General features: G+C 37.5%; 6 protein-coding genes across 9 annotated transcripts; 2 read left to right on the top strand and 4 right to left on the bottom strand.

Annotated features, from left to right (window-relative positions):
- Window positions 1-337: 337 nt before the first annotated feature.
- LOC110428286 (aluminum activated malate transporter family protein) lies at window positions 338-5,199 on the bottom strand. 3 transcript variants are annotated; one of them, XM_021444080.2, is made up of 7 exons: window positions 4,627-5,199; window positions 4,076-4,441; window positions 3,825-3,962; window positions 3,462-3,731; window positions 3,183-3,319; window positions 2,939-3,085; window positions 338-1,368 (listed from the first exon to the last, which is right to left on the bottom strand). In XM_021444080.2, exons 2-7 carry the CDS (start codon window positions 4,437-4,439, stop codon window positions 709-711), a joined length of 1,716 nt encoding a protein of 571 aa, XP_021299755.1. In that variant the 5' UTR covers window positions 4,440-4,441; window positions 4,627-5,199; the 3' UTR covers window positions 338-708. The 3 variants fall into 3 exon arrangements, with proteins under 3 accessions (XP_021299755.1, XP_021299754.1, XP_021299756.1); XM_021444079.2 differs by having other exon boundaries at window positions 4,551-5,196; XM_021444081.2 differs by lacking the exon at window positions 4,627-5,199 and having other exon boundaries at window positions 4,080-4,255.
- A 1,000-nt stretch (window positions 5,200-6,199) lies between these two features.
- Window positions 6,200-9,789, bottom strand: LOC110428274 (aluminum-activated malate transporter 9-like). Its single transcript, XM_021444060.1, has 7 exons — window positions 9,574-9,789; window positions 8,943-9,325; window positions 8,690-8,827; window positions 8,325-8,594; window positions 8,098-8,234; window positions 7,858-8,004; window positions 6,200-7,332 (listed from the first exon to the last, which is right to left on the bottom strand). The coding sequence occupies exons 2-7, from the start codon at window positions 9,283-9,285 to the stop codon at window positions 6,706-6,708; spliced, it is 1,662 nt and encodes a 553-aa protein (XP_021299735.1). The 5' UTR covers window positions 9,286-9,325; window positions 9,574-9,789; the 3' UTR covers window positions 6,200-6,705.
- Window positions 9,790-12,305: 2,516 nt separating this feature from the next.
- PSRP3/1 (Ribosomal protein PSRP-3/Ycf65) lies at window positions 12,306-13,171 on the top strand. Its single transcript, XM_021443998.1, has 2 exons — window positions 12,306-12,682; window positions 12,790-13,171. Exons 1-2 carry the CDS (start codon window positions 12,413-12,415, stop codon window positions 13,063-13,065), a joined length of 546 nt encoding a protein of 181 aa, XP_021299673.1. The 5' UTR covers window positions 12,306-12,412; the 3' UTR covers window positions 13,066-13,171.
- A 124-nt stretch (window positions 13,172-13,295) lies between these two features.
- LOC110428229 (uncharacterized) lies at window positions 13,296-15,190 on the bottom strand. 2 transcript variants are annotated; one of them, XM_021443994.2, is made up of 5 exons: window positions 14,831-15,190; window positions 14,635-14,728; window positions 14,433-14,470; window positions 14,218-14,353; window positions 13,296-14,038 (listed from the first exon to the last, which is right to left on the bottom strand). In XM_021443994.2, exons 1-5 carry the CDS (start codon window positions 15,179-15,181, stop codon window positions 13,623-13,625), a joined length of 1,035 nt encoding a protein of 344 aa, XP_021299669.1. In that variant the 5' UTR covers window positions 15,182-15,190; the 3' UTR covers window positions 13,296-13,622. The 2 variants fall into 2 exon arrangements, with proteins under 2 accessions (XP_021299669.1, XP_021299670.1); XM_021443995.2 differs by having other exon boundaries at window positions 14,894-15,190.
- A 177-nt stretch (window positions 15,191-15,367) lies between these two features.
- Window positions 15,368-17,726, top strand: AHP2 (Tat-binding protein 1(Tbp-1)-interacting protein (TBPIP)). The gene is made up of 6 exons (XM_021443997.2): window positions 15,368-15,475; window positions 15,635-15,660; window positions 15,981-16,248; window positions 16,404-16,474; window positions 16,591-16,779; window positions 16,860-17,726. Exons 1-6 carry the CDS (start codon window positions 15,448-15,450, stop codon window positions 16,956-16,958), a joined length of 681 nt encoding a protein of 226 aa, XP_021299672.1. The 5' UTR covers window positions 15,368-15,447; the 3' UTR covers window positions 16,959-17,726.
- On the bottom strand, window positions 17,544-20,135 carry LOC110428228 (Regulator of Vps4 activity in the MVB pathway protein). Its single transcript, XM_021443993.1, has 5 exons — window positions 19,694-20,135; window positions 19,514-19,617; window positions 19,265-19,436; window positions 18,621-18,740; window positions 17,544-18,508 (listed from the first exon to the last, which is right to left on the bottom strand). The coding sequence occupies exons 1-5, from the start codon at window positions 19,877-19,879 to the stop codon at window positions 17,744-17,746; spliced, it is 1,347 nt and encodes a 448-aa protein (XP_021299668.1). The 5' UTR covers window positions 19,880-20,135; the 3' UTR covers window positions 17,544-17,743.
- Between the last annotated feature and the right edge of the window lie 1,168 nt (window positions 20,136-21,303).

The raw sequence follows: 21,303 nt of genomic DNA, 5'->3' as shown, positions 1-21,303 counted from the left end.
TGAATCAAATAAATTCTTATGATTAATGGTTGATTAGCTATTATCGATCAAAATATCACTTATCATTTTATATCATGCAGTGTTAATATAATATACTGATATGTTAATGTGACACGATAATATAATTACGTTAACTTTACATTAAGGCTTCATAAACAAAAAATAATAAATTTTATTTTGACTAATGATAATTAATCTATCATTAAAAGATTTATAAATACAAAATAAAATTAAAAAGATTTAATTAAATAGAATAAAAAATGAGAGTTTTTTTTTTTTAATTTTCTAAATGAAGTTCAAGCTTCAGCTGAAATGAAATCAAAGAACACGTAGCAAAAAACAATAACTCTTTATCTCGCCTTGAACTTTTATTACTTTCAGAAAGGAAAGTATGTTGACATAACCCAACTCGATCATCATCCTTGATTTTACCCTTCTTTCAGTTTCTCATGTATTTACCTCTGAATTTTGATTACTGTGCTTCACCATCAACAATATAAAGTAATAACTTTAAGAAAGAAGCTGATCAGAGCAATTTCGGTAGCTAGGCTCACCCCTTTACATGAAGGTTCTTCCAACCTGCATTACTGTATTTGTATAGGCAAGCTACAACAAAGCAGAAAACAATGTAAACCCTGACTTGCTTACTGTATTCGAATCAATTTAGTTCCATGGTTGAAGCCCAAGGTATGATCCTTGACCAAGGTTTCAAGAATTCAGTTCTTTTGAGTGAAAGCAACTTCTTAGTCTGTTCCAAAAGCCTACCACCTCTTTTCCAGCTGGTTGGTCGATGGGTACCTTGAAATTTGCTTTCTCACTGAGCTCTTGGAATGCGTCGACAAGGTTTTGAAGCCTTGCAACAAACTCAATCAAGAGTGATGCAAATGTTGCTAAGGATAAAGAGCTAGCACTTTCGTATATTTTGGATTCCTGTTGGTTCAGCAAGGCATCTGCAGTGAATGACAGACGCGGCCATGATGGTTTCTTCAGCATGCTGTCTGAGGAAAGTAAATCTGGAATGCGAGAGTCCATGCCCGTGTTTGGGTTCTGAACATCAAACATATCACTCAGGGATTTGATCACTTTGTTCTCATCATCTTTAACATCGATTATGCTCATCATAGGTTCTTCATATTCCTTGAACTGCGGTGCAGTTGCCCAGCTTTCTGAATTGACCAGAAGGTATGATGTTTCGTCTATCTTCAGTTGCAAATCCTCTCCTGCCTCATGTATTTCCTTGAGTATCTCTGCAGAGCTTAACTTTTCCATCTTTTCAATCTTGTCTCCAAGTTCACGCAGCACTTTAGCTCCTGCATTACCAACCCTCTGAAGCTCGCTGGCAAACACTTGTCTCTTCTCCGGTGGTGCCTGCAGGTACAAATTTACAAAATCTGATTACAGCTGTAAGGAAGTTGTCCGAAACTGTCAATAGCAAAATATGTGCTAGCACAAAGTTGTAGCTACTAGTGAAACAGCATTAGTCTTGTTGCCGATTGGGATTCTTGTTGCAAGATTGCATACATTTTACCTTCTTGGCAAAAAAAATGTGGAGCATTAAGTGCAGCCTATGATGAACAGATCATTCAAATTTTCAGAAGAATAATCCAATGTCGATGAACAGTGTTAAGTAATGGAGACAGCTTTGATTTCGTGGCTAATTGGGACTCTTATGCAAGATTGCATACTTCTTACCTTCTTGTCAAAAAATGGAGTGTTAAGTGCAATCTATGGTAAAAAGACAAAAGTCGAAACAGTCTCCCATTGTCCATGAATGCTGCTCGTGGCATCCTAACCACTGTCGCATTTTATATCAGAGGAAACTGTAAATCTTAGTTACACCTATTCTTTCCACTACAAGCCCCTGATTGCTAAGAGAAGTGAAGATAATTTCTAGTAATGAGTAACACATGTTTGTTAGATTAGACTAAAGAGTTGAAACTTTTCAGGTTATACCGATTAAAACTACAGGATGATACATCGAAAATCTTCAGTTTGATTGTATCTCCATATGAACAGCCAAAGTCAATCATAGATCCCGTACCCTTGTTTGTGCCTATAAGCAGCTTCAATAAACCCCGATTTTCTGTCAGGATTGATGCGAAATGGCTCTTACAGATCAGAAACTTTACCAGCATAGCACAAACAACTGAACATATTTAGCAGTAGATATCATGATACCCAAAACCATGAGACTGTTACGAAGACTAGAGGTTTCTGCTCTGCTATCATCCTGGATATACAAGCACCTTTCATGCTCTTCAGGAACTGTTTTTCATTTGCTATTAAACATCACCATTTTGCTTCTTATCATCAAGTTGAGGACATAAAATGATGAATGCCACTGTAATGGTTGAAATAAACAGGAAAGGTATAATGAAGGAAAGTTTGTATCACTGCATAAGTGGAAAGCACATGATTTTGTTGGAAATTCCTAAGCTTTGCCAGATTGATGGGGTCTTGTGGTTTCCCTTTGATGAGGAGCTATCATATACAAATAAGGGCCCGCAACAAGCACGGATTACTTTTCTGTTTAAAGTATATAACCCTCCTTCTGATTGCTTAATAACTCAATGAAGTGACAAACGATGAGCAATAAATTAATAGAAGGCAGTTTTTCTTTATATTAAACGAAAGTATGGGCACTTTACAGCTGTAGGATATGGGTGTCCATAACTCTGGCGTGGCATCCTAGAGAGGGAGGGAATCATAAACAAGTGACCCATGCTGGAGCCTGGAAGGCATAGTCTACCAACCTTGCTTACTACTTTGAAAAAGAGAGGTCTAGCAGAAGTCAAACAGAGAAGTTTGAAATATATACTTTATAAAAGAATCTGCTAAATATGTGGTAGAGCTGAATCTCAGCGGATCTTTCAATAAATATACCAGGGGATTGAAAATGTTGCTATTTGAAACAATGCAATGAGATAGGTCTTCTCACCTGAATTTCTGAAAGTATGCACCCATGCATTGCCATCACCATGAAAGCACAATGCCTCAGTGCACCACTTACTTTGACATAGTTTCTCCAAGGGTAGTTGAATGTTCTGTAAGGACCATGTGGAGGCTCCCATAACGCAAAATCTAGCTGGAAAAAGACAATGGTACTAACAATAAATGAACAATTCCTTCATTCTTGACCTGATAATGAAGACAGGATGGAAAACTGACATAAGAGAACATACCAGAGATTCCTCCTGGCTTGAAGACTGCACAACTGATCTATAACCACTATACAATGGATCATCAGAAGCTTGGTATGTAAGAATTTTTGAAGGGATCCTCTCATATTCAACACATTGCAGGTATCCATTAACACAGCCTAGAAAAGAAAAATCAAGGGTATGAATCAAGCAAGTCATCACAGTAAGTAGTAAAACTTCAAAAAGAATAAAAAAGGAGAATTTGACAAAGAAACTACTCAAGCAGTTCTCAGAAAAGTATAAACTAGAGCTGGATCAAACCTTCCAACGAAGTAGCAACACTCTTGAAATTTTTAACCACCAATTTATGTAAATCCTCCCCTGACCATATGGGGTATATACATATATTTACAACCAAGCAAATGCCAGCACCAACCCCAATAAGCAACAATCGATAAAAAGCAGTGTCGAAGAAGATTCTTGTGTTGTTTCCAGACACCAGTACGATACAATATGTCAACAAGAATACCCGAAAACCATATTCATATGTCTTCATGGGAGGGTACAATTTCGCATAACTTGCACAAAATCCTAAACCAGAAGGAAATTTTAAGAGTTATAAAAGCAGAATGAAACTTCTCATGTGGAATTATAATTCATGCTATTAGCTGCAAGAACTCCAACCTGCTATGAAAATGCTAATCACAATGATAACTTCTTCAAACTTTCCAGCCAATATTGATAATTCTGCAATGCCTAAAGCAAGGGCTCCAGCAGAGAAAGTCCCCAAAGCTCGATTGAATCCTTTGTTAAGTGTTGCCCCTACAATAGAGAGAGTGATTTCATCACCACAGTCCATGAACAAAAGCAAAGAAAAAAGTCAAGTCACAAAATTTGGATTGGCAGAAATGGGGCAAGAATATTGAAGCAAATACCTACGCTGAATTCGAAAACCACGACAACAGTAAGAATTGCCCATATCGAGTATTGACTAGCATTCCTTAGAGGCTCTTTGAAAAATATAAGCAGTGATACCATAGCTAGCGAAAACCCCATTTTTGCAGCGAAAAAGACCTTCCGAGGATCTGATCGACCCATTTCATATAACTTGACAGAGATTTCTTGCAAACCATTCCAGAATTTATTAATTGAATCAGAACATGATCGAAAACACCTGCATTTAACTCCATCCTCGCTACCACCAGAGCTGTTCAAACCGAATTCCGAATACCCTTTCCTTGAAAGCAATCTTTCTTTACTCTCATCTGTTGAACTCCGCAGAAAAGACCTCCCTGCCATCTCTGCATCAACATACAACAGAACCAAAAACAAAATCAGAAACAGTAATTCAGAAGACCCCACAAATCTTTTTTCTTTTCTTAATCATAAATCTAACTTCTTCAAACATACCCGGTAAAGGGTGAGTAATAGATCAGATGAAAGTTATTGATGGAACTACAATTTCGAAGAAGATACGAGTCTATACATCTAGATTCCAGAGAGACAACGACGGTGGTGGGAAATGGGAATCTTTCAAACGATGTCGTTTCCTTACGTGACGATGCTATACATGGAAGCTTGAAAAGTAGTTGGCTTTTGTCAGCGGAAAGGGAGAGATGTAAACAACTATCCAAATTCAGGAGAGAGACTTGGACTGGTTGGAGAGATCATCAGGTTTCCTAATCATCATTCCCTCCACGCGTCACCTGCCACTTGGTTTCAATTAAATAATTTTAGTTGGATAAATTGACGACTTTGAGAGAAGCCCGTCGAACCTCATAAAACCCCCACCGTCTCCCTTACCCTGTTTTTGTTTTCTCATTATCGGCAAAATAAAAGCTTGAACGTAAACACAGCACATTCAAGGGAAGACTTTCAATCTACGGAAAATGATTCTCCGTTTCATGCTTGGCATCATTGAAGAAAGTGACACTCACCATGTTGAACAAATTATTAGAAAGATAAGAACAAATTTTCTCCACTCGTCTTTTGTTTTGCTTTGCGGCGAGCAATGGATTACTTTTCTCCTCTACTATATATCTGTTGGAACTGTTACTTTCTTTCTCGGTTTCGAGATTGGTTTTTCGTCCTTAATCATGTGAGGATTAACAAGGATTATTACCAATGAAAATGGTTGGAAGCCGATCTAAATCAGATTCATGCGACTTTCTTTAATCTGTTCCATGTTCGTAATTACAATGACTGCCCTGACCCGCATGTCTTTATGCTTTATTTTATTGCATAATCGAGATTTGATACCTGGTGTGGGGTCTGAACTCTGAACTACCATCTCATCTAGTCTAGAAAATAAAAATGGCATGGGGTCATTGGCCCTTTCTTTCTTGAACTCGAAACCATCACTTTCATCCTACTCAGAAACCAAGATGCCTGCAGGTAAATGGTAAATGAAGAAATTCCATGGTGGTTCAGCTCTTTTTTACTGAGATTTTCAGAAAGTATTTACTTTTATATCATATTCTGAAAAACAGAATTGCTCCTTCCGAACTTCAATAGACCATCTCTGCCTAATCCCGCCGCATCACTGATCATGCCACTACTTGCTAATGGCTTGATACCAAGTGAATGAATATAACAAAGACAAAAGTATAATCAGAAGCAAACAAATTTGAGACAATTGGTTTTTTTTGCTCTTAATTATAATTTTGTACAGAGAAAAGGTATAATATTCAAAAAAAAAGTTTATAAATTATTTAAAAAATTTAAATAAATTATTATTTCAATTATATTCACTTAAGTTTATTTATTTTTATTTTAAATTAAATAAATATTTATAATTAAAATGAAAGGTGAAAATATCATAAGGGAATATCATTTTATTGTATGAACCTATCACATTATTATTATGATATATCAGCATATTTCGTGGCATGAATAACAAGTAACATTTTATTTCACTTGAAATAAAAATATAGAAACTTAATTAACGTAATTAAAAAAATTATTTAAATTTTTTTTAATAGTTTAAAATTTTGTGCAAATATTATACCTAAAAAAAGATGTATTTACATAGAAAAATAACTGAGTTTTTAAGGCTAATATCCTATTTAACATCAATCTTTATTGTGATTCTTCCATGGCTGCCCCTCTCCAAATCAATCGGGGGCCATCTCCTATTTCTCCTTGGGGACCATGGCAACTTAAGATAATGTAGTGGGTGGTTAAGGCAGAAAGAGTCTCGTGAAGAGATAGCTGCCTATATTGGAAAGATCATATAGTTTGTGTGAACATTAGTCCAATGGCTTCAACCCAATCACGGATTTGGAGATGGTGAAAGCAAGTTCTTCATTATCTTTCGATTAATTTGGTGAATATGCTGAACCAACTTTCACATGCTTAACTGTTAACAGTAGCAATAAGTCCGCTGATTGAGCTGGGTAGATGCTTTGGAGTGAGAACTTTTGGCTCTTGACCGAATTATTATGACTTTGACAATCGAACGGGACAGAAGATCTATCACCAAATCCAATGGAAATTCCTGTAAATATGGTGGTCGTTGAACCAAGAATGACCCCACCACCCTCTAATAATGAACGACATGATCACCCTAGACAACCCAAGTGCTGACCCTTTTCTTACCAGTTGGCATGTTGATGACAGGCTCCTTGAAGTTGGCTTTCTGACTCAGTTCTTCAAAGGAGTCCACCAGATTGCCTAGTCTAGCAACAAATTCTATCAGAAGCGAAGCAAATGTTGCCAAGGACAGGGCACTGGCGCTTTCGTATGTTTTGCTATCGTCTCCCTTGACGAATGGCTCAGCCTTAGATGAGAGGTTCGAGGGCCATCTCCTTAACATATTTTGTGCAGCTTCGGATGGAGGTAGAGAAGCTGTCCTGGCAGGTATTGACCTCACGTCCAGCACAGCTTCACTCAATGATTTAAACCCCAACTGCATGTTCTTATCTTCCTGTGCCTCCACGAGGTTTTTAAGTTCTTCGAGTTTCTTGGGCCTTGCCTGAATTTCCCAGCTCTCAGAATTCACTAGAAGGTAAGACTTTTGGTCTATCTTTTTCTGCAACTGCTCGGCTGCCTCATGGACGTTTTGAAGTATGTCACCAGGACTCAGTTTCTCCATCCTCTCTATTTTGTTTCCGAGCTCTCGTAACACTTTAGCACCTTCTGTCCCAACCCTCTGAAGCTCGCTAGAGAATACTTTTCTTCCTTCGGGGGAGGCCTACATTTTGAACGTCATGACAGAAATGATGTGAAGTAAAAAAGGAAAAGTGAGTTATGGCCTGTCAGCTATGGCCTACACCATAAAGTTACATAGCCTCCACAATGCAAATTTTTGTCAAAACTCTCAATCATTCATGATGATTTTAAGCACATGCAGCTCAGATTGTAAAAGTAAACATAATTCTTCAAAAATACACATTCAACCAACCGGGACAAAACCAATTCCAGAATGCTGAGAATCATTCAGATAGAATGGCCCTATTTTCCTTACTACTGAACTGAATTGAAGGACTCCTGTTTCGGGAAAATTGAGGAGCAGGTTTCCTAGGTGTTGCTCTGCATTGAGAAGTCAGAAGGCAGCAGTCTGCAGCCTGTTTTAGAGTCCTAAAACTGTAAAGATTTTTCTGTGTTAAATTCATCAATGCATCTTATCTGCTACTTTCAGTTGATTATCCAGCGTCATTGTGCTTCTATGTAACAGTTTCAAAGAGAGAAATATGGGCAGGATTGTGGATATAGTCACCTGTATTTCTGAAAGGATGCACCCATGCAGTGCCATAACCATGAATGCACAATGCCTCACTGCTCCACTGACTTTAACATAGTTCTCCCAGGGATAATTATGCATTCTGTAACGGCCATGGGGTGGTTCCCAAACTGCAAATCCAAGCTGCAAAAGATTTGAAAATCCTTACAATCCCTGGAATCATTTGCCCAACAAGCCAAACTGTTGCATAAACCTATTATGGCAATTGCAACATACCAAAGTATCTTCTTGGCTTGTAGACTGCACCACTGATCGATAACAATTATAAAGTGGATCATCAGAAGCCTGGTACGTAAGAATTTTCGAGGGAATTCTCTCATATTCAACACACTTCAAGTATCCATTAACACAGCCTGGAAAAGACAAGATGGTGAACAAAGAAATGTAAGATTGATGCACCTATTGGTAGATTAAAGAACTTTCTGAAATAGAAAAAAATCAACCTTCCAAAGAAGTGGCAAGATCCTTAAAATTTTTCACCACTAAGTTATGCAGAGATTCGCCAGCCCAAATCGGATATATACATATATTTACAACAAAACAAACACCTGCCCCAACTGCAATGAGTACCAATCGAGTCACAATTGCCTCAGTATATGCCCTAGTCCTGTTACCGGCTACCATAAGGATGCAATATGTTAATACAAATACACGGAATCCATAATCATAAGGCTTCATGGTCGGATACAGCCTCAAATAGGATGCACAGAATCCTATCCACAGCAAAGAGACACAGTTAAAAATGGAGAAAATGAGTTTGTTTTGGCTTCAAGCTAAACAGCTTATTAACCTTCCCAATCACACTGACCTGCTATGAAAATACTTATAACAATAACACCTTCCTCGAACTTGCCAGCCACCAACGATAGCTCAGCAAAGCAAAATGCAAGTATTCCAGCACAGAGTGTTCCCAACCCGCGATTGAATCCTTTGATAAAGGTTGCACCTGCTTAAAAGAAAATAATGAACTTTTCCTGGGAATTCAGAAAAACTGACTTTGAAACAGAAAAGACAGCCAAAAATTAATCTAGGTAATGTTGAATTGATAAGTATGCTAATACCTATACTGAATTCAAACATCACTATGACTGTGAGTATTGCCCAAATTGAATACTGTGCAATATCCTCATATGATCCTTTCCAGAATATGAGCAAAGACACAATTGACAATGCCAGTCCCATTTTCATTGCAAATATGACTTTCCTGGGATCAGAACGACCCATTTCCAATGATTTCCTTGCAAAATCTATCAAATCATCCCAAGAGTTCTTGAGTTTTGCTCTCATAATTTTCAGATACGTCCATCTACTACCTGTACCTTCATCTCCCCTAGAGCTGACCAAAAGAGGCAGCCTTGCCTGACTGTTATCTGCCCAATCATGCTTCAGAGACCCCATTTTCATCACCGTTTTCTCCCCTTCTCTTCTTCACCGGACAACAAATCTGCATGTTCAATCCCAGACGTTTGCAAGAGAAAGATCAAACAAAGTCAAAACAATTAAAACAAGTTCTTGATGGATAATGCACCCAAATCATTAAACAAGCACCATAAACCAGTCAACTTAACCAAAAAAAATCGGCATTAAAGCTATCACAGCATATTGAAGTCTTGTTTCGGAGAAGAACATTACTTTGGAAGCCATTGATTTAGTAATTGACACAGTTTAGGAACAAGGAAAAGGACAACTTACAGAAGTACAATCGATCGGGACTAAATTTGTAGGGTTTGTACCAATGATGGAAGCTTCAGTTTCCTGCCTACAAAAACTTGCTATAGACTTGCATTTTCCTACCAAAATACAGCATCCATGTACCGATGATGAAGACCATGTCGATAGTAAAACCTCACACCAACAATCCTTTTCCCCTTTATCCAATTCTATGCCACATGCACTTCCAGCCAAGAATGGCACTTTCTTTACCAATTGCTAGCAACATTGCTCTTTTTCCTTTTTGATCTTGTTCTTTCCTGCTTGAGCTTTGAGCTTTCAGGATTCAAGCATGCTTTCGACATATACCATTCTCTGATTTGAATAAAACAGTGCTTTAACTATCCTATTTATACACCAGGATTATTTTATGTTGATTAAAATGTCACATGGAGGTTTAGCTAATCCTGTTACAAAAACACATGTGAAACCAAAAGGAATTTGGTTGCAATAGTGGCCAAGTTATATTTCTTTTCTATATGAGAGTCCAGATCCCAGTACGGAGGAACCATGTCATTTTTTCTTTCTTTTTCTTTTTCATGGCGGGGTCGTATAATTCCACAGATCTTCCATGACTGTGACTTTTCCATACGAAATTGCATTACCTTTTGGTCTATAGGATGAGTTACCAACGCACAGAGACATGGAGGATATTCTGTCATCATCATCATCTACAAGCGGACCAGGCTCATTGGAAATCTAGAATTTATCCCCACAATCATAAATTAGATGAGACAATGAGAGGGTCTACCATAATCTTCATGCTATACCTTATCTGTGGCTCTCAAGTTGCAGACAATTGTTCCCCTTAGTTATCCAGGTACCAACTGTTTCGATTGTGGAAAGTATCCATGTGCAATGTTGAATGTTCACTTGACCCCAATCATGTAAAGGCATGAAATCTTTGGTCATTCTTACATTTCCTGACCTTCCTCTGCTTTCTTTCCCCTTTTAATGAATTTAAGTGTCCATATTTTTTCGGTACATATGATTGATTACACAATAAAAATAATTCACTCATCACATCATAAATTTCAATCCTTTCTCGAAATAAATTGTGCAATTCATATTATACTTGTAATGAGATATTTTCATATATTTTATTCATAATTTTAAATTTTGATAAAAAATAATATTTTATTTTGTAGATAAGGACTTTGTCAAGTGGAATGATGTCCAAATGTACCAAGTTCCACTTTCAAAGAAAAGGAAAAAGAGCCCATAATTAGATAGCATCCACTTGAATCCCCAATTATCCCCCCACCAATAGGTCCAATACCATACCTTCTCTTTGGCTTAAGCACTTAAAAAACCTTTGTATTATGTCTATTTCATGCAATTAAATTTCTTTTCTTTTATTGTATCTAAAAATTTCAATATCATTTGATTTATAATTATACAAACCCTTAATTTTAACAAAAAAAAAATTAATAACTCATCAAAACTAATACTTATTGAAATATTTTATCCACATGGTCATGTAGCAACTACCGTAGTCAAATGGCAATTGACATGGTAACATCCCAATTGATATAAAATGGATTATATAGTTACGTTATTAAATCATATCATATATCACGGGAAAAGACATTGTAATGTTAATTTTTCATTAAAATTAAAGATTTATATGAGCATAAATGAAAAGACAAGAATGTGTTTAAGTTTAGTTTATGATTCAAAGAGTTTTTTTAAATGATTCAAGTCATTTTCTTGTTTCCTTTCTAATGAAGACAAATAATCTACAGATAAAATCCAGCAGGGTTAGGGCAGGAAGGTTCCTATCAAAAAGCTACCAATTACATTAGTCACTTTTTTGGGTTTATGGATGTCACCATTGCTTTATACATAACTAAGATGTGAACCAATAAATTGAAATCTCTTCACTTATTCAAAACAATATAAAGCCTTTAGATTCTTATAGTGATACAAAATAATTCCCTTAAATTATTAAAGTATGGGGCACGCACTCGAATTAAATATTCATTACATGGATGCATGGTATATAATTTATATCACATGCTAAAATAAGGAATATTACAATTACTTTTAGCAAAAACAGAAAAAAAAAAGGCAGTTAAACTTAAATCCATATAATTGTTTGGTTCATAATTACGAATTATGACTATTTTTAAATTAATTAAGCTTTAAAGAAAGATATATAAAAGTAATCTAAGGATAAGGGTGAGTAAAATTGAACCGGATCAATAATCCAACCAAATCGAATGCAATTTGAGTAAAATAATTCAGTCCAATTAATCCATTAGATCTATTAGTCCAAAAATTTGATCCAATTGATTTATTTGATCAATTCTTGATTTTAAAATTTTTAAACCAAACCAAGTAAAATATTAAATTAATTATATATATTATTTTTAAATTTATATAAAAAATATATTTTCATTATTAATTTTCGTTTCATGTCTTTTAAGTATAGATAAAGTTTATAAATTTTAATATTATAATTTATAAAAAAAATATAATTTTAACTTTTTAATCTAAAACTGAACCAATTCAATATGTAATTAATTTTTTAAAAATATTTAATCTATAAATACGACGGATCAAACCATATATTTAAGAGGTTAAGAATTTGCCCGGGTTAACCTGTTTTGGGGAGTTGAATGGACCTTGGGAAAAGCCCCAAGCCTGGGAAAAGGCCCCTAAACCTCCTCCTACGCAGAGAGCAAAGCCCCATAGCCACTGCCCCATATCCCTTATCCAATCCCAACTCTTTCTGATCAGTGGGAGAGAGACACGATGGAGCAACTTGAGACATAAACACACTCTTTCTCTCTCTGCGTCTTTCTTTCCGCTGTAGAAAATGTTATCCATGGCAACTCAATATAGTGTTAATAGTACTTTCACTTGGCATTCACTTCCCTATCAGAAACCCGCCTTGAAATCATTCAACACCGCCATTTTCTTTAAGACAATGGCCGGTTTGAGACAGTCATCGACCAGTCTGGCAAAAGGAATCGTACCCACTTCGAGAATTGAAAGACTAACTGCTTCAGCAGCCCCTGAGACACTTACAGCTGAGACATCCACAGAAACTGAAATACCATCTGTCACGACCTCTCGAGAAACTGAGGTTCAAATCCCCTGCTTTCTCTTACTACAGCTACCTGCTACACCTGCAGATGCTTTCTTGCGTTTATGTGTTTTGCTTGATTTAACGAGTTGTTGTCTATTTTGTAGAAGGTGGTAGTGAAGCAGGTGGAGAAGCCGAGGCTGGTTTTGAAATTCATATGGATGGAAAAGAACATCGGGCTTGGTCTTGATCAGGTGATACCCGGGCATGGCACTGTTCCTCTAAGTCCGTACTTCTTTTGGCCAAGGAAAGATGCATGGGAAGAGCTCAAGGCCACTCTAGAAAGTAAGCCATGGATATCTCAGAAGAAGATGATTATCCTTCTTAATCAGGCCACTGACATCATCAATCTATGGCAGCAAAGTGGTGGCAACCTCTCCTAGATGTGCAATGTAGGATATACCCTGGGTTTTCTTCTTCTTTTTGGCCTGCTTGTTATATTTCAGCTATTGGATTTTGATTTACAATTGAGATCTCGTTAAGCCTGCATTTGTTGCATTTCAATCAGCTCTGCAGAATGGCCTCATTGGGCAGCATTGGTCAGCCTCTTAATCTTGTATTTTAGCTAAACTTTCCTGTCACTTTTATTTTCTCAATTTGCTTTTGTCTCTGTTTGATTTTATTTTTCTTAATCAATATATGAGGAAGCTAATAATGGCTACATTACACCATTCCAACAATGAGACTTCTCTCCTTCTTTGAATTAACTACTTAACAAAGTGAAACAGATGCAAGGAAAGCTTCATCTCTTATCAGAACTTCATTCTCAATTACATATCTCTGTTCAAGAATTCTCACCATGGAAAAAAATTGGGACAGTTTTCATTTGCTCCCTTTTACAGAAAGGATAGCTACAAACTTCTCCTCTTCATACATCAACATTCATAAGGCTTTTCTAGACTCGGATCCGTCAGAAATCGCTGTAGTATATAGCATCAAACTATTTTTCCTCCTCCAGCTCCAAAAAGAGAAGATAGGCAACTAAGCCAACCACAGGGATAAATTTAAGGTAATTTACTAGAGGTACCCTGCTTCTCTGAACATTTTGTAGGTTCTCACCTATCAACCAAGGCTGGAAGATTATGTAAAAGCATATATCCCAAATGAAGGCATATGCCAGCCTTTCTGATCCCAAATAACTTATCAGGAACTGCCATCTATCTGTTATGCTCCCAAAATCACCATCCATTCGCCCAAAGAGAGCCCATATTGCAGATAACAGACATACAGCACCACCAATCAATCCCACCACGGGTGCACCATTTGTCATCACAGAGCCTAGCGGAGAGCGCTTGCTAGGAGGGCCGTCTGCATCAGCTTCATTCAGCCGGATTGCCATGTAAGGAATTAAGAATGCTGGCATCACATAATGGAGGAATTAAGCATTTGCTTCAAAAATAAACTATGATATTCTGTTGATGATCCTTTGTATGATCGCAAAATTGATGCAAAAGCATCAGTAAACATTTTAATTGCTAAACAAATGCGAAGTGATCGGATTTAACATAAACTTGAGAGTCTGGAAGGAAGCATACTGTTTGTGAGGAACATCTGCAGACCCCAAAGAACATCAAGGGAACCTTTGCATCTGTCTCTCTTACAATCCGTGTACAACAATGGAGCAAACATTAGCGTCCACCCAATAACAAAGTTGAACAATCCCTCAGACATCTGACATATATTAGATTGAATAAGCCTTCATGGGAAAGAACAAAACTTTCACTTCACCTAAATATGATGTGATGCTTACCGGGTGAAGAACTGGGGCATCAATCAGACGAATGCCAACTACTCTGCCAAAAAAGGTTCATTTGCTTGTATTGACCATCATATCAAGGAAAAAAAACAATAAAAAAAGATCTTTTTTTTGTCCAAATCCGAGTAGCAATGTAAACAAAATATTGCTTTGCAAAACCAAATACTATAGCAATCCCAGGAGCTGTCGAGTGTACCAGCATTCGTCAAAGGCAAGATGAAGAAGAAATTGAGAGAAAGGCCAATGAGAGCGTTAATTGTCTCTGAACTGATTGCCCATACGGGATCTCCCTGGTAAACTCCAAAAGAGAAAAAGAGAAATTGATCATCAGTCTTTTTGTTTGTAAGAAATGAAGAGAAGCTGAGAAAAGAAAAAGAAGTAGCCATGCATACAGGAGCATAAGGCAGCAAAAAGAGCCACGAGATGTAAACAGCCTCAGCGGTCCAGAGAGCCACCTGAAAGATTCGCCGCAAACTATCACCGTCGCATTCTTCCGAGGCTGGACTCACGGCAGTGGACTTGCGGGGAGACGCGCGGCATACGGTGGCCGTAGAATGGAGGGGCGTTGGGTTCATGGGGATAGAAAAGGAGACTGCAGGCCATGTTTTTCCGGGATGTTTGCAGTAATAGAGGTGGTGACGAGAGAGTGAAGAACGGTCAGAATCGAAAGGTCTAGGTCTGGGTCCTGGAAGAAACGCGCCATGGGTGTTGCACAGAAAAGCTTGAGTTGCTATCAAAGCCATGTCCTTCACCGATTCACTTCCTCTTCATCTCCTTGCTTAGCTGATGAAATTGGGGGTGAGTTTGTCATACGTGGTTCACTCATCATCCACACTGAACAGCCAATTTTCCGCCTTTGGTTTATTTTTTTTTTATTCAAGAATGTCATGCGGCGTCGTTTTGAATCCTACCACTACCTTATTTTGCCCAACGCTCCATTTCGAAGGAAAACAAATTTCTCAGAGGAAATCGACTTTCCCGCGCATTTGAATTGAAAATTCTCCGATCGATGGCTCCGAAATCCGATAGCACCGAAGGTACCACCGCCGACTCTCTCTCTCTTTTTCTCTCTCTCCGTCGAAGGCTTCTTTGCTGATTTCCGGCGCCGATTTTCAATTATAATTTCTCCCCTTATATTATCCTCCTTGACCAAAGCTTGCCTCTTACGTTTTCCTTTTTCTAATTTTAATATGCAGCAATCGTGCTCAACTACGTGAACGAGGTAAGCTTCTTCGTTTTCTTCTTTCGTTTGCAGATTTCTGTTCAAAATCTTGCGTTACTTGTTCTGGCTTCAGTTAGGTTTAAATTAAACTGATTGCTAGAGGAAACCGACTAAAGCTAAGATTTCTCTAATAAGATTGCATTAAGGTCATTGTTTTCGTGATTTTTTCATGCCTCACTCACCTCTTCTTTTCTTCTCCTTGTTTCATTTTCTTGGCAACCAAACGGAGAATTTTTCTGTTTTTTGATATTTAGGTCCTTCAGCTGTAGTAAACCTAACTTGGGTTTGTTATTTTTTTTTTTTTGGTTTTTCTAAACTAGCAAAATCGGCCTTTAAATTCTCAAAATGTGGCTGATTCTTTGCAAAAGTTTAACCTCAAAAAGGCATCCATTCAAAAAACACTGGATACACTTGCTGATAGCGGGAAGATTTCATTTAAAGAGTATGGTAAGCAGAAGATATACCTTGCCCGTCAAGCCCAGTTCAATATCCCCAACAATGAAGAGCTTGCTTCCATGAAGGAAGAGAATGCCAAACTGCAGGAACAGCTCGAACAACAAAAGAAAGCAATCACTGGGATTGAGGGAGGTAATAATCCTTGAACATCAGATTATTGTTTTTGCTGAAGGCGTAGCTGATACTCTTTCAACATGTCAGCACTGGTCTTAAGATTCTAATCCTTTTGGTTATGGGAATGTTCTTGAATTGAATTATGCAAACACGGATGTATACTGTTGTTGCAGAAATTAAAATTTTGCAGTCAAATTTAACACTGGAACAGATATATGGCAAGGAAGAAAAACTGAGGAAAGAGGTCAGGGTTATGGCTAAGTTATGGAAGCTTTTCGTTTCACTTTGTAAAGATTAGCTGCAGAAATGTTTTAACCCAAACAAGTGGGAAAATTTTTTACGTTATTTATTATGCATCAGGTCAAGGAAATGGAGGACAAATTAGTTAAATTACGTGGAGGAGTTACCCTGGTTAGGCCAGAGGAAAAAAGGGCAGTTGAAGCCATCTATTCAGAGAAAATGAGCCAGTGGAGAAGGCGTAGAAGGATGTTCAAGGATCTCTGGGATGCTATCACTGAGAACTCAACTAAGGATGTAAAGGAATTCAAGGTTCGAAAATGTCATTCTGTTGGCAAATACCCGCATCTGGCGTCATAAAGGTTCTCTCTGACACTGTTTAATGTTTGCAGGAGGAACTGGGAATTGAATATGATGAAGATGTTGGTGTGAATTTGCAATCATTCTCTGAGCTCCTTCAGCAGGGGAAGAAGCGGGCCAGAGGCCAATAACTTAAACTCGTTCATCAACTCAGACATGGATTTTGGCATTTCTCTGGAGATAAATCTGTTCCAGATATTTGTAGATTCTTCATCCTTGTTAGATCTAAATCTTTACTTCTGGATCCTACAGAGTGAATTTCACATCACATGAGCATTACATGCGAATGTTTTGTCGTGATATAAAATGGTGGATGATGCTTGTTTTTATAGAATTACCTTTGAATAATAGTACAAGCCAAAGCATTGTCCTTTGAGCTGCATATTAGATAACAGTTTGTAACCATAACCCTTGATTGAGCTACTTGTTTGCCTGTGGATGCATATGCATTTGCCTATGTAGATGAATGATGTTTTAAACTTACATTAAAGATAAATGAATTAATGTTTTCGCTAAGTAAATGGACAATTTTTATCACATTAGTTGAGGCTGCAAATTCATTCCCATTAAATGCACCTTTATTCCTTTGTGCCTTTGCCTGCTATATTCATTAAGCTTGTTCAAGTAGTGTTTGAATTCTGGTTCTAGGGAGTCCATGCCTTGAGGATAATCCATATTTTGATTGTAGGTAGCATTATCGTTAGGAACTTCACAAGTTTCTCCAAAATTTTCGCTTCACAAAAACTTTCAAAATCATTACAAAACAATTACATTGAGTTTACATCTTACAAAAATTAACAAAAACAAATCAAATAATAAAACCCAGCCTGTAGACTCAACCAATGCTATCATGCGGCTCAACCAATGCTATCATGCAACTCACCAAACTTACAAACATTTAATATACCCATGCTCTTCAGTACCCCCGCACTTGTTTACTCCTCACAGAAAAACCCTTGTTTATGGTAAAGTGTTGTTTACCTTTCATCTCAGAACTTTTGGCTGCATGTGCTGTGGGGTTCTCAGTTTCAGTCTCCACCTTCTGGCCAGCACGAAGGCTTGAAGGGATTTGCTTATTTGATGAGTACTGAAATGTCAGTCCAGTTTTTTCTGAGGGCTCATCATCCTTATCTGTATCTTGGACCTTGTCTTTTAGCTTCCTTGCATTCATATCAAAACTCAAACCATGGGAATCATAGGTTTCATCGTCACTCTCATGAATAACTACTTCCTTTTCCAATAGCTTGATTGGGTCCACTTCGTCTAAGGACATTGTCCTAAGGTCAAGGGTTCCTTCTGCAGAACCTTCACTTGAAGGACTTGAGATTTCTGGTGTCTTCTTGCTCTCATTCAACTCCTCTGCTTGACCACCAGGATGAGTTTGCTTATCTTTAGAATTAGATTCATGTCTGTCAGACACTCTTTTTCCTCGACTATTGGGACTGTTCTGATCATCAGGATCATGAGAATCAGACTGAGAGAGTTCCACAGCTGCTCTTGCAGCCGCTGCAGCATAAGCAGCTGACTCAAATGCTGCTTGAGCTGCATCAGCCACATCCCTGTACTTTTTCCTTGCGTTCATTGAATCAGAGAACCCATCATCATCTCCTCCAATGCTACCTGCCTTAGCTGATGTGTCTAGCTTGGGCTGGCTTTGCTTCTTGCTTCCATCCAAATTTTCCTGTATCAATAACACAATTGCCATGCCAGGAGTTTTCATTTCTATATTTTCAGCATATAACAAAAACTGATTTTTGTCAAACCCTGTTGATCCTCGATAGTAAATTGCATACCTCGCTGGAACGAGAGGTCTCCTCAAACTGTAAAGCAATGCCGTTCTCAGCAGCAATCTCTTTGAGCACATCCCTTCTACTCTGCAAGTCTGGTTGTCTGGTTGACAGCTTTTGTATAATCTGTATGACCCAAAAGATCATGTTATTACATACTGCAGAATTCAACTAAACGCAATTCACAAAGAATAGCTAGGAGATTTTTATTACTATGTTCATTTATGCACAAATATGCACATATCTCATATCCTTATTCTGTGAGAACCATTCATAACTCAAATTAATCATTTTAGCGTCTTCCGTCAGCAACAGAAGTGGTTCCCTCTACTTTTCTGGTTCATCCGACTAGCCTAGTACTTCACCAATACATACACTATGTCTTGCCACCGAGTGCAAAGATATCAGTGCTAAAACTTTGAAAAACAGGTTCATCTCAGGAATGTTAACATATCCGATAATCCAACTATAAGTTCCAATTTGGTATTAGTTACTGATACTATGAGGATATAAATTTTTCAGGTCTTATCAGAGGGGACTGTTAGAATTTTCTTTCTTGTGTTGGGGTGATGGGGGGTTGGTGGGAGATTGACTAAGCATACAACTTCTGTTCCTATCCAATTTGATAATCCGAATCAAGATTCTTTTACCTTAGTGTTCACTCCACAGTTGTTGCGCAACTCGATGGCACGAGCAGCGAATTCTTTGCCATAGCGAGACATGAAAACCCCACGAATCTCTTGAAGCTCGGGGAAATCCCCACACCTCGAAGATGCAAAGAGCAAGCCAGATATTGCCTCCTTAAGCTCGTCGGGGCATACTCTGCAACAAAAATACAATCCCAGGTTTATCAAGAGCTCTGACAGGAAAAAACAGGAAAAATGATCAAAGAAACTAACCTGTCTTGTTCAATTAGATGGACCCTTTCGACGACGAGATTACAATACCCTTCCAGCATAACAAACACGTCCAACATGTTTTGCTCCTTGATCACCTGCTCAACCTGTCCCAAAAAGAAACCCAGAGTTTAGCTCGAAACTAGAAAACAGAAAAAACAAAGAATGTCGATCATATCTTACTCGAAGAAGAGCCCGATCCTGTTGGCCAAGTTCAAGCATCTGCACGACATCAGAGCGAGCCTGGTTGCAACGGGACTGATGCTTGTTCTTGAAAACAGCAAGACGAGAAATGGCAAGGCTGATGAGTGACTTGAACTTGGAGGGTTTGAAGGCTCTTCCAAGCAGGGCATCAAGCTTCTTCCCCATGATAAGCCTGCTCCTTTTGTGACTGATAGATGAACAAACTGTTGAATCAGTCTCTCTCTCTCTCTCTCTGATACTTCTAACAGACAGAAGAGAACAAACAAGGCAAGGCTTGTTTCAACCTTTCTGTGCTGACGCGAGACAGACAGACAGACAGACAGCGTGGTCTTTATGGTATTGTTTACGTGTTTTGGTGAGATTTCTTACATGCTAAGTCTATTTGAAAGAAGAGCAGAGGGTGGGTAATTTGCCAGGAAAACCAAATGAGAAACCAAGATATACAAAAAGCAGAAACGCGGTTGGGCCGTCAATTTCCAGGAAGTGGGCGCCGGCTCTTTAGGCCCCATTTTTTGTTACAACAGATGCAGGCCAGGGACGTGACGAACAATCGGCATTGACCCCAAATGTTGCTACAGGTGCCATCAACATGCTCACAATAGCTGCCCCTCCTTTTGGGCCTTTTTCAAAGTACAAATATACAACCAAAGCGTGCGTGGCACAAGGGGCTGGGGAGCGTGGTGCGTCTATGGACCACAGGAAGTTTCTTAATGATTTCCCAGGGGGTATGAAGTAAGAAACGTAGAAAATAAAATGTGCTCCGTCCTGTCACAGTCTCACAAGCCACCGTCACCTTTATTTGCTTTGATCATCTAACACAAGTTCAGATGGCAGAAATACTGATTGATGCCTCCACCCCCATCCAGCTTTCTTTACATTATTATTATTATTATTAATCTAAAGCCCATGCCGAGTATAGCAGGGTTTCTTTATCCTTTTTAATTTTGGTGGTCTTTCAGTTAGAGAAAGAGAAACACCATAGACCATAGAATCGGCATCGTGTCAAGGGTGATTAATCTCCATTTACTTAAAGAATGAGTTTCATTTCATACAGCATCCTTAATTAAATTACATTATAACATTTTTAAACAAATTATTATAATGTAAAATCACATTCCAATCATATTACAGTCAAAAAAATAATTACAATACCAAACTAATACAATTGAATTACATTATACTTTATAGTATTATCCAAAGCATTTTTAGCTTTTAAATTTGTTATACATTTTGTAATGTTCTAATTTATTTTTTCATACATAGATTTTGAGAAATCTCTTTCTTACTCTCAATATCCCTTCTTTGTTGAGTTATTAATAGTGATTGTCAATAAATTTCTATTATCTTTTAAAAAAATTAAAAATAATATTATAATATAAAAAATTATAATAAAAATATAACATTATAAATATATTTACAAAATAATATTACATAAATATTAATAATAAAAAGATATAAATATATTAAATTTACATTTTAATAAATAAAAATAATTATAAAAATTAACATTACATTCTTAATAAAACACTTATAAATCAAACATTACAATATTATCTTTGATAATTTATATTTTATTTATATACCATATA

The sequence above is a fragment of the Theobroma umbraticum genome, unplaced genomic scaffold (genome assembly GCF_002168275.2).
Source record: "Theobroma umbraticum cultivar Fairchild unplaced genomic scaffold, ASM216827v3 scaffold_31.0, whole genome shotgun sequence".
In the NCBI taxonomy this organism is placed as follows: domain Eukaryota; kingdom Viridiplantae; phylum Streptophyta; class Magnoliopsida; order Malvales; family Malvaceae; genus Theobroma; species Theobroma umbraticum.
The sequence above is the reverse complement of the archived record's forward strand: the minus strand, read 5'-3'. Positions and strand labels throughout refer to the sequence as shown.